The 12,670-nt window shown below is 45.1% G+C and overlaps 1 protein-coding gene across 2 annotated transcripts in view; it reads left to right on the top strand.

The window, feature by feature from the left end:
* Window positions 1–12,670, top strand: part of LOC124797982 (venom dipeptidyl peptidase 4-like) — a 194,332-nt gene that overhangs the window by 174,951 nt on the left and 6,711 nt on the right. For both annotated transcript variants that reach the window (XM_047261161.1, XM_047261160.1), the window contains exon 16: window positions 246–454. In XM_047261161.1, coding sequence (XP_047117117.1) covers window positions 246–454 — 209 coding nt within the window. The remainder of the gene's footprint in view (window positions 1–245; window positions 455–12,670) is intronic.

The following is a 12,670-nucleotide window of genomic DNA, read 5'->3' as shown; positions in this document are numbered from 1 at the left end:
GTTCTGAGTGATGTGTCATTTACTCTAGTATATTTACATTATTTTTTCTTTCTTCTGTTGCCTACTTTGGCTTGCAGTTCATTATGTTGTCTAAATTTCTTTTGGATGTTTAAAAACACACATTTCTCTGACATGCATTGATTTAATTAACTAGTGAAATGCAGTTCCCAAGATTACAAAATGACAAAAACTTTTTTTTTAGATTAATTAAAAAATCTTACTAAACAACAGGAATTCATTTTCAGATTCCATATATACTGAACGTTTTATGGGACATCCAAAGAACGAAGAAGTGAGTCATTATGTAGACTCTGGTTTAGCCAACAAAGTTGAGAATTTGCGGTACAAAAGATTTTTGTTAATTCATGGAACATTAAATGATGTTGTGCATTATGAACAATCCATGATGTTGCTCAGAGCTCTGCAGCAGAATGACATACAATTCCAACAGCAAGTGAGTTGTACATGTTAAGCATACATACAGCTATTGCATTACATTGGTAACACCACAGGTGTGGTGAGCATGCACATCATTATCTGTTTTAAAGATATGAAAATTATTATTGACAAATGAAACAGTCTTTAGAATGTATACGCATAATTTATGTAATATTCCCAGTTCTTGGAAGATTGGCTTGGTAGGTGTATATGGTGGCAATCTTGTCATGAATTAGACAATTCATTTTTTGATTGACAAATATTTTCTTGTGTTTAGAGCCACAGAATGGGATGCCAAGAGGGATGAATGAGATAACTAAAGCAATGTACGCATTTTCAATAGTAGTCATGTTACATCTTTGACTGAGAACTCTAAACGCATAGCACAAGTCACTCATTTTGCACAGATTTATCTCTTTGAATATTACATTACAGTGTGTTGTCCATCCACAGCCCAATAAATGTAGTCTCACTGACCTGTTTAGTAACTTTCCTGTCTATGACCATGACAAATCATCTGTGATGTTTACTAAAATATATTTTTTGAATGGTGTATGAGTGTCTCTAAGAGTTCAAGAAAATAAAGAAATTTACAACTTTTATGCAAACTTTCTTTTACAGCAATTGTGCGAAGATAAAACAAGAAATTAGAATTACATATTAATACCTTCAGCAGTTGACAGTCGTTGATATGTATCTATGGGGACAGGTGAAAATGTGTGCCACGACCAGGACTCGAACCCGGGATCTCTTGCTTACATGGCAGACGCTCTATCCACCTGAGCCACCGAGGGCACAGAGGATAGTGCGACCGCAGGGACTACCTTGCGCACGTTTCCCACGAGACCCACATTCTCACCTTATAGATCCACACACTACATTCATAATGTCCCTACCCAGCACACTCATTACTCATGAAGACATTCTTACCAAGTCCCGTAAGAGTTCGGTTAATATGTGTGCATCTGCACAGAAGAGGAAGGAATGTCATGGCCGGTATTTCCAGAAATATATACTTATATGGATTTGGTGTCTGTTCTTTTGGATATGTCTGAAAGAACAGACACCATATCCATATAAGTATATACACTCCTGGAAATGGAAAAAAGAACACATTGACACCGGTGTGTCAGACCCACCATACTTGCTCCGGACACTGCGAGAGGGCTGTACAAGCAATGATCACACGCACGGCACAGCGGACACACCAGGAACCGCGGTGTTGGCCGTCGAATGGCGCTAGCTGCGCAGCATTTGTGCACCGCCGCCGTCAGTGTCAGCCAGTTTGCCGTGGCATACGGAGCTCCATCGCAGTCTTTAACACTGGTAGCATGCCGCGACAGCGTGGACGTGAACCGTATGTGCAGTTGACGGACTTTGAGCGAGGGCGTATAGTGGGCATGCGGGAGGCCGGGTGGACGTACCACCGAATTGCTCAACACGTGGGGTGTGGGGTCTCCACAGTACATCGATGTTGTCGCCAGTGGTCGGCGGAAGGTGCACGTGCCCGTCGACCTGGGACCGGACCGCAGCGACGCACGGATGCTCGCCAAGACCGTAGGATCCTACGCAGTGCCGTAGGGGACCGCACCGCCACTTCCCAGCAAATTAGGGACACTGTTGCTCCTGGGGTATCGGCGAGGACCATTCGCAACCGTCTCCATGAAGCTGGGCTACGGTCCCGCACACCGTTAGGCCGTCTTCCGCTCACGCCCCAACATCGTGCAGACCGCCTCCAGTGGTGTCGCGACAGGCATGAATGGAGGGACGAATGGAGACGTGTCGTCTTCAGCGATGAGAATCGTTTCTGCCTTGGTGCCAATGATGGTCGTATGCGTGTTTGGCGCTGTGCAGGTGAGCGCCACAATCAGGACTGCATACGACTGAGGCACACAGGGCCAACACCCGGCATCATGGTGTGGGGAGCGATCTCCTACACTGGCCGTACACCACTGGTGATCGTCAAGGGGACACTGAATAGTGCACGGTACATCCAAACCGTCATCGAACCCATCGTTCTACCATTCCTAGACCGGCAAGGGAACTTGCTGTTCCAACAGGACAATGCACGTCCGCATGTATCCCGTGCCACCCAACGTACTCTAGAAGGTGTAAGTCAACTACCCTGGCCAGCAAGATCTCCGGATCTGTCCCCCATTGAGCATGTTTGGGACCGGATGAAGCGTCGTCTCACGCGGTCTGCACGTCCAGCACGAACGCTGGTCCAACTGAGGTGCCAGGTGGAAATGGCATGGCAAGCCGTTCCACAGGACTACATCCAGCATCTCTACGATCGTCTCCATGGGAGAATAGCAGCCTGCATTGCTGCGAAAGGTGGATATACACTGTACTAGTGCCGACATTGTGCATGCTCTGTTGCCTGTGTCTATGTGCCTGTGGTTCTGTCAGTGTGATCATGTGATGTATCTGACCCCAGGAATGTGTCAATAAAGTTTCCCCTTCCTGGGACAATGAATTCACGGTGTTCTTATTTCAATTTCCAGGAGTGTAGTTCTGCCAATACCGGCCATGATCTTCCTTCCTCTTCTGTGTGGATGCACACACATTACCCAAACTCTTACGGGACTTGGTAAGAATGTCTTCCACAAGTAATGAGTGTGTTGGGTAGGGACACTACGAATGTAGTGTGTGGACCTATAAGGTGAGAATGTGGGTCTCGCAAGAAGCGTGCACGAGACCGTCCCTGCAGTCGCATTATCCTCTGTGCCCTCAGTGGCTCAGATGGATAGAGCATCTGCCATGTAAGCAGGAGATCCCAGGTTCGAGTCCCAGTTGGGCACACATTTTCACCTGCCCCCCGTTGATATCTATCAATGCCTGTCAGCAACTGAAATATTTCACTAATTAACTTTCTTTTACAGCAACTGCATAAATATATAACAAGAAATATTTCACTAACAAATTACCAGAAACCAATAACTCTTCTACATTTTTCTTACTGTTATCATCATCGCTTAATGAAGCCCTTTTACTCTTTACTCTGACATATCATTATTGCTCTGCTACTATCTATCCGAATCCCACTCCAACTACTGCCGGGTCTGGGTGTTGACGATTCCTCTCCATTTGGCTTGGTCCTCCCACCACTTTTCTTCCTCCACTTGCTGCCAGGTCACACCTCTCCTTTCTACAGATATTCTCACTCCCATTTTCCACCGTGTTCTTGGGCGCCCTCTAGGTCTTTTCCCGTCCATCTTTAGTTCTTTCATAATTTTGGGGAGTCTCTGCCCATGCATCCTCTTAACATGCCCATACCATCTTAATCTCTTTCTTTCAATTTCTTCTCTCATACTTTCTTGTTTAAGGTCCTTTCTAGTCTCTAAATTCCTTACTCTGTCCATTCTTGTTTTTCCCTTAGCTGCTCTGAGAAATTTCATTTCCCCTGCTTGTAGGCTGCTCCAGTCCCTTTCTGTCATTGTCCATGTTTCTCCACCATAGGTGACAATAGGGATGTAATAATTCTTATACATAAGGAGTTTTGCTCTTTCTGAAACTTCATTATTCCAAATCAGGTGTTTTATTGTTTGGTAGAAATTGCCTCCCTTCTGTAACCTCCTATTAATTTCGTTAGTTATTCTTCCTGCTCTGCTACTGTATAATTTTATTCTCTTTTTTTGGTGTTAATGCACCTCCTACCAGATTAGTAGCAATTCTTAACTTGAAATCTCATTTGCTGTTTTCCTAATTTATTTATAGTTCTGTTGAGGTCAGGACATGACTCCAGGGCGGCAAAGAACTCAGTCGTTCACATGTCAGAAGGTGGTATTGCTTCCTTGCTGGGACATGGGTTGCAGAGGTGGTGATGGCTAGAACTGCTTGGGGAGTCATTACTGAAACATTCCTGTTTACAATAGTCTTTATTTACTTCAGAACAGACACAGGATTACAGCAGGTGGGAGATTGTTGCCACTCAATCACATTGGTGACTGCCGGGTCACTGAACACCATAGTCAACAACAGTCAACTTGGAAACAGCACAGCACATACTTGTGGTGTTGGGCAGTGGCATCAGGGAAACAGCTCTGAAGTTTGTCAGATGCTGCTTGCAGCAGCCTGTCTAAGTTTTGGTCACCATGTACCACATCGGGATGGAAAGTGTTCAAACTGTAGCATCAAACCTGACTGAAGATGAAGACATATGCCTGCAATGGGCAGTGATCAGTGATGATGAAAGCCTTCAGGCACTGCTCTACGGCAACAGAGACTGGGGTATCCCACAGCCCAGGCTTGACCATGTGAGCCACTACGGCAAAGAACTCAGTCATTCACATGTCAGAAGGTGGTGCTGCTTCCTTGCTGGGAAGCCTGTCAGCAGAAGGAGACCCAGCAGTGTGAAGGGACTGAGTCATCTGTACACAGTCTCCTGCTCAGGCGGTCACCCACTCCTACTAGAAACAAAATCCTTGGTATGTGACTAGGTACTTCATCTTGTTCCACAGTCGTCTCCTAGAATTCAGCAGCTGAAAGAGACAGAAGTGTCTGGCATAGCTTACCCACCTCAATATGGCCATGCACAGAGAACGTTGGCAAGGGAGTCTGGTTTGGGGGATGTTTATGAGAGTCTGCTGGCCAGCACTACTTCAACAGAAGCACCCCTGCACCAGAAGAGATAATGGACTGTAACAGCGAGGTATCACCATTGGGCAGTGATGACTTCATTTGTTCTGCTTTCCTTGTTCAGTCAGTTCCTGAAGGAGCCTAGTCACAGCTCTAGTATCACTCAATTTCACCCTTTAGGGGTGCTGGCTAGCTTCCTCCACTTCATCCGTTTTCTGAATATGCATTCATTTGCCCTCAGTATAACTTATTGTGAAATGGTGTCTCAGCTTCAGGCTGATGCTCACTTGCCTCTGTATTACATCGTATTTCTGAGTTTTGCAAGAGCTGTTCATTGTAACCGACAGAGTCATGGTGCAACACTTCTCTTTCCTCACGAAATTCAGTCCAGATTTGGACCAGTTTATGTTTCTGGATACAAATATCTTAACACACATTTTACAAATCTGTACTATTATATAAAGAAAAGATGTCTTCAATGTTGTCACCACAAATTTCAAAAAGCACTTGACCAACATGCTTCAAATTTTTTCACGATACTCTAATGAACAATTGGATGGACTTAGACTATATATTTGAAATATATGTTACATATAAACATATACAATATAAATAGATAGATAAAAAATCTACTCACCAAGCAGTGGCACGGGGACACACACACAGAAGGATTTAACTACACTCCTGGAAATTGAAATAAGAACACCGTGAATTCATTGTCCCAGGAAGGGGAAACTTTATTGACACATTCCTGGGGTCAGATACATCACATGATCACACTGACAGAACCACAGGCACATAGACACAGGCAACAGAGCATGCACAATGTCGGCACTAGTACAGTGTATATCCACCTTTCGCAGCAATGCAGGCTGCTATTCTCCCATGGAGACGATCGTAGAGATGCTGGATGTAGTCCTGTGGAACGGCTTGCCATGCCATTTCCACCTGGCGCCTCAGTTGGACCAGCGTTCTTGCTGGACGTGCAGACCGCGTGAGACGACGCTTCATCCAGTCCCAAACATGCTCAATGGGGGACAGATCCGGAGATCTTGCTGGCCAGGGTAGTTGACTTACACCTTCTAGAGCACGTTGGGTGGCACGGGATACATGCGGACGTGCATTGTCCTGTTGGAACAGCAAGTTCCCTTGCCGGTCTAGGAATGGTAGAACGATGGGTTCGATGACGGTTTGGATGTACCGTGCACTATTCAGTGTCCCCTCGACGATCACCTGTGGTGTACGGCCAGTGTAGGAGATCGCTCCCCACACCATGATGCCGGGTGTTGGCCCTGTGTGCCTCGGTCGTATGCAGTCCTGATTGTGGCGCTCACCTGCACGGCGCCAAACACGCATACGACCATCATTGGCACCAAGGCAGAAGCGACTCTCATCGCTGAAGACGACACGTCTCCATTCGTCCCTCCATTCACGCCTGTCGCGACACCACTGGAGGCGGGCTGCACGATGTTGGGGCGTGAGCGGAAGACGGCCTAACGGTGTGCGGGACCGTAGCCCAGCTTCATGGAGACGGTTGCGAATGGTCCTCGCCGATACCCCAGGAGCAACAGTGTCCCTAATTTGCTGGGAAGTGGCGGTGCGGTCCCCTACGGCACTGCGTAGGATCCTATGGTCTTGGCGTGCATCCGTGCGTCGCTGCGGTCCGGTCCCAGGTCGACGGGCACGTGCACCTTCCGCCGACCACTGGCGACAACATCGATGTACTGTGGAGACCTCACGCCCCACGTGTTGAGCAATTCGGCGGTACGTCCACCCGGCCTCCCGCATGCCCACGATACGCCCTCGCTCAAAGTCCGTCAACTGCACATACGGTTCACGTCCACGCTGTCGTGGCATGCTACCAGTGTTAAAGACTGCGATGGAGCTCCGTATGCCACGGTAAACTGGCTGACACTGACGGCGGCGGTGCACAAATGCTGCGCAGCTAGCGCCATTCGACGGCCAACACCGCGGTTCCTGATGTGTCCGCTGTGCCGTGCGTGTGATCATTGCTTGTACAGCCCTCTCGCTGTGTCCGGAGCAAGTATGGTGGGTGTGACACACCGGTGTCAATGTGTTCTTTTTTCCATTTCCAGGAGTGTATTACAAGCTTTCAGAGCCAGTGGCTCCTTCTTCTGACAGAGGAGTTGGAGGGGAAAGAAGAGGAGTGAAGGAAAAGGACTCAAGAGTTTTAGGGAAAGGGGTACAGTTCAGAAAAGTCACCCAGAACCCTGGGTCAGGGTAGACTTACCGGACAGGATGAGAATGAAAGACTGATTGATAATCTCCTGCAGACACATACAATCAACAGTCTTCAGGCCCCCAGATAAGTTCCAGAAACTAATGAAGCCTGTGAAAGATGATGTAGACTTCTGAACACCTGGAATATACAAAATACCATGTGGATGTGGGCAGTTTTATGTCTGTCAGACTGTCCACAGCACTGAACAGTGCCACATAGAACATGAAAGGTGTTTCTGCCTATGCTATTCTAAAAAAATCAGGTGGAACCAACATATACTAGAAAACAGAACTGAATTGGATTCTATGAGACTTCTATTATTAAATGGACCAACAGCTTCTGGGATAGCGTAATAAATGAAGCAATAGAGATCAAAATATCAGAGAACACCCACAATAAACATAGTGGGCTGCAGTTGAGTATCTATGATATGGTTTAGTTAGCAGAAAGCTAAAACTCACCTTGCTGTCTGCTTAAATTCCTTAGCTTGTTGTGAGCTTTAGTAGTCACGTACTGTATGCCCGAATTTAAATATGCTTAATCTCATGTTAGTAAATTGTCGAAGTGTCTGTAGCAAGATCCCCGAGTTACTCTCCGAAATAAGCAATAGCAATGCCAATATTGTATTAGGTACTGAAAGCTGGTTGAAACCGGACATAAAAAGCAGTGAAATTTTGAACTCAGTTTGGACAATGTTTAGGAAGGATAGGACTGATGCTATGGTAGGTGGTGTGTTCATTGCAGTTGAAAGCTGTTTAAATGCAGTTGAGATTGCTACTTGGTTGGATTGTGAAATAGTCTGGATAAAGCTGTCAATCAGACAAGGATTGACCATTGCATTAGGATGATTTTACAGACCACCAGCATCTGCAACATACATCGCAGAGCGTTTCAGGGAAAGTCTTGAGTACACAGGAATAAATATCCAAATTATCCATTAGTTATAGGTGGAGACTTTAATCTGGCATCCATTGACTGGGAAAATTACACATTTATCACAGGGTGCAGAAGCAAAGATTTGTGCAAAGTTATTCTAGGAACGCTCTCAACGTACAACCTTCAGCAATTGGTTAGAAAACCAACTCGAGATGGGAACATATTAGATATCTTGGCGACAAACAGACCTGATCTTTTTGAGGAAGGTATTAGCAACCATAATGTCATTGTGGCTTCTATGTCAGTGGAAGTTGCAAAAAAAAACAACCAAAGAAGCAGTGTAGAGTTTTCTTGTTTGGTAAAGCAAATAGAAGTGTCATTAATGAATATCTTCATAGTCAGCTCCAAGCATTCACCACGGGATACAAAGATATTGAGCATCATTGATCAGAATTTAAAGGTATTGTCCACCATGTGCTAGAGAAGTAGATCCTAGCAAAAATATAGGGGACGGAAAGGATCCACCTTGGTACAACAAACATATTACGAAGTTGCTGAGAAAGCAGAGAGTTTTGCACAGTCATTTTAAACATAGTCACTGCCCCACTGAAAAACAGAAATTATGCAAAATGAAAGCAGCTGTCAGAAGGACAACGAGAGATTCTTTTAATGGATTTGAAAGCAATATTTTATCTGCAGATTCTAAAAATAACTCCAAAAAATTTTGGTCGTACGTAGAATCTATGAAAGCTACAAATAATTCAATACCTTCTCTTGCTGATAGTACAGGCAATGTAACTGATGATGATAAACAGAAGGCCAAAATTCTAAACCTAGCTTTCAAAAACTTGTTTGCGGTAGAGGACTGCAGCACCATTCCGCCTTTCAATTGTCGAACAAATGTAAGGATGGCTGACTTAGTGTTTAGTGTATCTGGGATTGTAAAACAGTTAAAATCCTCAAATGCCAGGAAGGCATCTGGCCCAGACAGTAGCCCCGTAAGATTATATGTTGACTATGCTACAAATATAGCACCATTCTTATCCGTTATCTATCAGAGATAATTGGAACAGCAGGAAGTTCCACGGGACTGGAAGATGGCCCAGGTCGCAGCAATCTATAAAAAGCTTAGAAAATCAGGTGCACAAAATTACCAGCCAATTTCACTGACATCAATTTGTTGTAGAATCATGGAACATATTTTGTGTTCAGACATAATGACCTTTATAGACTCTGAGAAGCTCATCTGCAGAAACTAGCATGGTTTTAGGAAACATTGGTCATGCGAGACACAGCTGGCCCTCTTTGTGCATGATATACAACAGCCTCTAGATACCGGCTCCTAGGCTGGTGCCATATTTCTCGACTTTCGAAAGGCGTTCAACTCAGTTCCGCACTGTCGCTTGCTCCAAAAAGTGCGTGCTTATGGTCTATCCAATGACATATGTGGTTGGATAGAAAGTTTTATAACAGATAGGGAGCAGTATGTCATCCTGAATGGGGTGACTTCAACAGAAACAACCGTAACTTCAGGTGTGCCCCAGGGCAACGTAATAGGTACGCTGCTTTTTACAATTTGCATAAATGATCTGGTTGATGGTATTGACAACGGCATTAGACTGTTTCAGGTTACCCTCGATTTAGAGGCTATTGCACACAGCGACTGTTATATTGACTTGTAAATAATAGATTTCAGCTGTCAGTCGTGTTAGTTCATCCAGTCTTCGAGTATTGTTCTTCTGTATGGGACCCTTACCACTTGGGTCTGATTCAAGAGATTGAGAAGGTCCAAAGAAGAGCGTCAAGATTCGTGACTGGTACATTTAGCCATTTGCGAGTGCGTTACAAATCTCATAGAAAGTTTGAAGAGGGACACACTTGCAGATAGACAGCACACTAAACGGAAGGGACTGCTCGCTATATTCCAAAATCCGATCTTCACCGAGGTTGTAGAGCATATATTATTACCACCAACTTTCAAATTGCATAATGATCACCATTCAAAGATAAGGGAAATTAGAGCTCGTACTGAGGCATTCAGACAGTCATTTTGCCCTTGCATGATCCGCGAGTGGAACAGGGGGAGGGAGGGGGGGGGGGGGGAATATGACAATATGACTTTGGTGCGAAATGTGCCCTCCACCACACACCACTTGGTGGCTAGTGGAGTATATATGTAGATGTAAATGTAGATCCTGTGGTTGGGGAGTTGAAGCAGGCTCAGTGGCCATGCCACCAAAACATTACCATATATGGTGTGGGACTGAGCACCAGTGATGTCACTGGTGACAGCGTGGTTATACAAGCACAGCAGTGGCATCCACACAACAGTCAACCACTTGACCACCGCAGAGGACATCTCTGCTGAAAGCTTGTGGGCAGTTACAACAGTCAACCACTTGACCACAGCAGAGGACATCTCTGCTGAAAGCTTGTGGGCAGTTAATCACTTGACACAACTTGAAGCTAGAGAACATTTTATTAATGGATATCACTGCGAGAGCATGCATTCATACGCAACATTGGTACTTTGTGGATTAACTGAACTTAAGATTATTAATTCATTTCTCCTTATTTTCTGCTTCCATGCAAGTACTCTTGTTTTTTCATCTCTCAAACCTCCTGTAAAACTTAAATTTCTTATCAGGTGAGAAACATGCTGGTCGTAACGAACCTACCAATTGTCCCATTCCTGCTCTCTCTTCTCCACCTCTTCTGGAGTAATTAGATGGCACCAGTCTTGCTTCCTTTCCTTCTCACTGCTATGACTGCCTGGTCTGTTCCCACAGGCTTTATATGATTAGATATATTTGCATTGCTTGCTTACAACTAAGTTACTTCAGCTGCTGAAATTTGCAATTTTTTGTCTAGGGTGGAACCCCTGTTGTATTGAAAAAAACATGGCTGATCATCTATCAATTACACAAAAACAACAACAAGAGAAGATAATGATGATGATGACATGTAAATATACTAATAACGTAACACCTCTTATTACAATGTAATAGTCACCCAAAAGGAGACCCAGTGGTGTGAAAGCACCAAGGCAACTGCATATGATCCCCAGCTCAGGCAGTTGCCTGCTGCTACTGGAGATGAAGCCCCTGGTAGGTGACTAGACACTTCACCTAGTACAGCAGTGTTCTCCACCTCACTCAGTACCTCATGGAGATGGCAGTGTTCGGCATCACTTACACAACTCAATACGTCAGCGAGCATCTGCAAATGAGGGTCTGATTTAGGTTGATATTTATGAGAATCTGCTGGCCAGTGCTTCTCCAACACTAGTACCCTCTCCCCAGAAGGGGCAACAGCTGTAGCAGCTGGGTGTCATCATTGGGAAGTGATTACTTTATTTTTTGTGCTTTTCTTGTGTAGCCAGCTCCTCAAGGAACCAAGCTAGAGCTGTAGAACTGCCCAACTTCACCCATCAGAGACACTGACTAGCTTTTTTCACTTCATCACCTTTCTGAATAAGCATTATTTTGCTCGAATAAACCTCCTTGCCAAAAAGGTGTATCGGCTTCTTGCTGATGCTGACTTCCCTCTGTAAAACGTAATTCTACTGGGCACCACAAGAGCAGTTCATCGCACTCAAGGGAGTCCTGGCGTGACAGGTTGCTTCTCACTCCTTGTAAGTAAGACAGCACATTCATTACAGCACTGGACTCATATTCTGACGTGGGCATTTCAATCTCTATCTGGCCACTGAAATTAAAGTTTTCTGCAGATTCTCTAAATCAATTAATGTGAATGCTGCACCAGTTCCTTTGGAAAGAATCTACACAATTTAATTCCCAAAGCCAGACACAAGGCTCATCCCCTCTAAATTGTTGCATAGAGTCGGAAGTGCCCTGAATGATGCTTCAGAAAGTGAAATGGTTGGTATCCCAACACTTAAGTTCGCCATCTGGTATGAGGAATCAGGAGTGTCCAGCTTCATGCTGGGATGTGGCAACATGGGGATTAGTGGCCTTGGTTGTGGAGACTGCTTGGGACCACCACCTCCACACCCACACAAATTGCTGCTGTCCTGGAGTGCAAAATATACTGATGTGGTTGTGGGACTGGCAAGGGTGGGTTTTCTAGATCTGGCACTATTGCAGTCAGTTGATGCAGACAGAGTTGGTTAGTATGACAGCACTACAAATCCTTTGGTCTCTCAACAAATGTATGGCGATGGGTGCGGCAATCTCTGTTGCCAGTATTCATGTGTTGTTTGTCCCTTAAGAGTGTGCCCACACTGCTGAGCCCAGAGGATATTGCCTAGCATGTCAGACCCAGGGTTCTCTGGGCTCTGGGGCCAGGAGATAGAGGAGATCTGTCAAGCTACAGTTTTGGTTGGGAGTGGCCCTGTACAGTCAGGAACATTGTTAGTGCTACTGTGGTGATAGTGGTTCTCAGCACCTTCAACATCATTCGCACAATGCATTGTGGTTCATCACTGGAGGATGAGTGAAATGGTGAACTAAAAAGGTATTTTGTGCCATTGGAGGCAATGGTTCAGAGAAGCACAGCAATGGCTAGAATCTGGAT

The sequence above is a fragment of the Schistocerca piceifrons genome, chromosome 5 (assembly GCF_021461385.2).
Source record: "Schistocerca piceifrons isolate TAMUIC-IGC-003096 chromosome 5, iqSchPice1.1, whole genome shotgun sequence".
Classification (NCBI taxonomy): domain Eukaryota; kingdom Metazoa; phylum Arthropoda; class Insecta; order Orthoptera; family Acrididae; genus Schistocerca; species Schistocerca piceifrons.
Note: the sequence above shows the minus strand (reverse complement) of the source record. Positions and strands in the feature narration are given on the sequence as shown.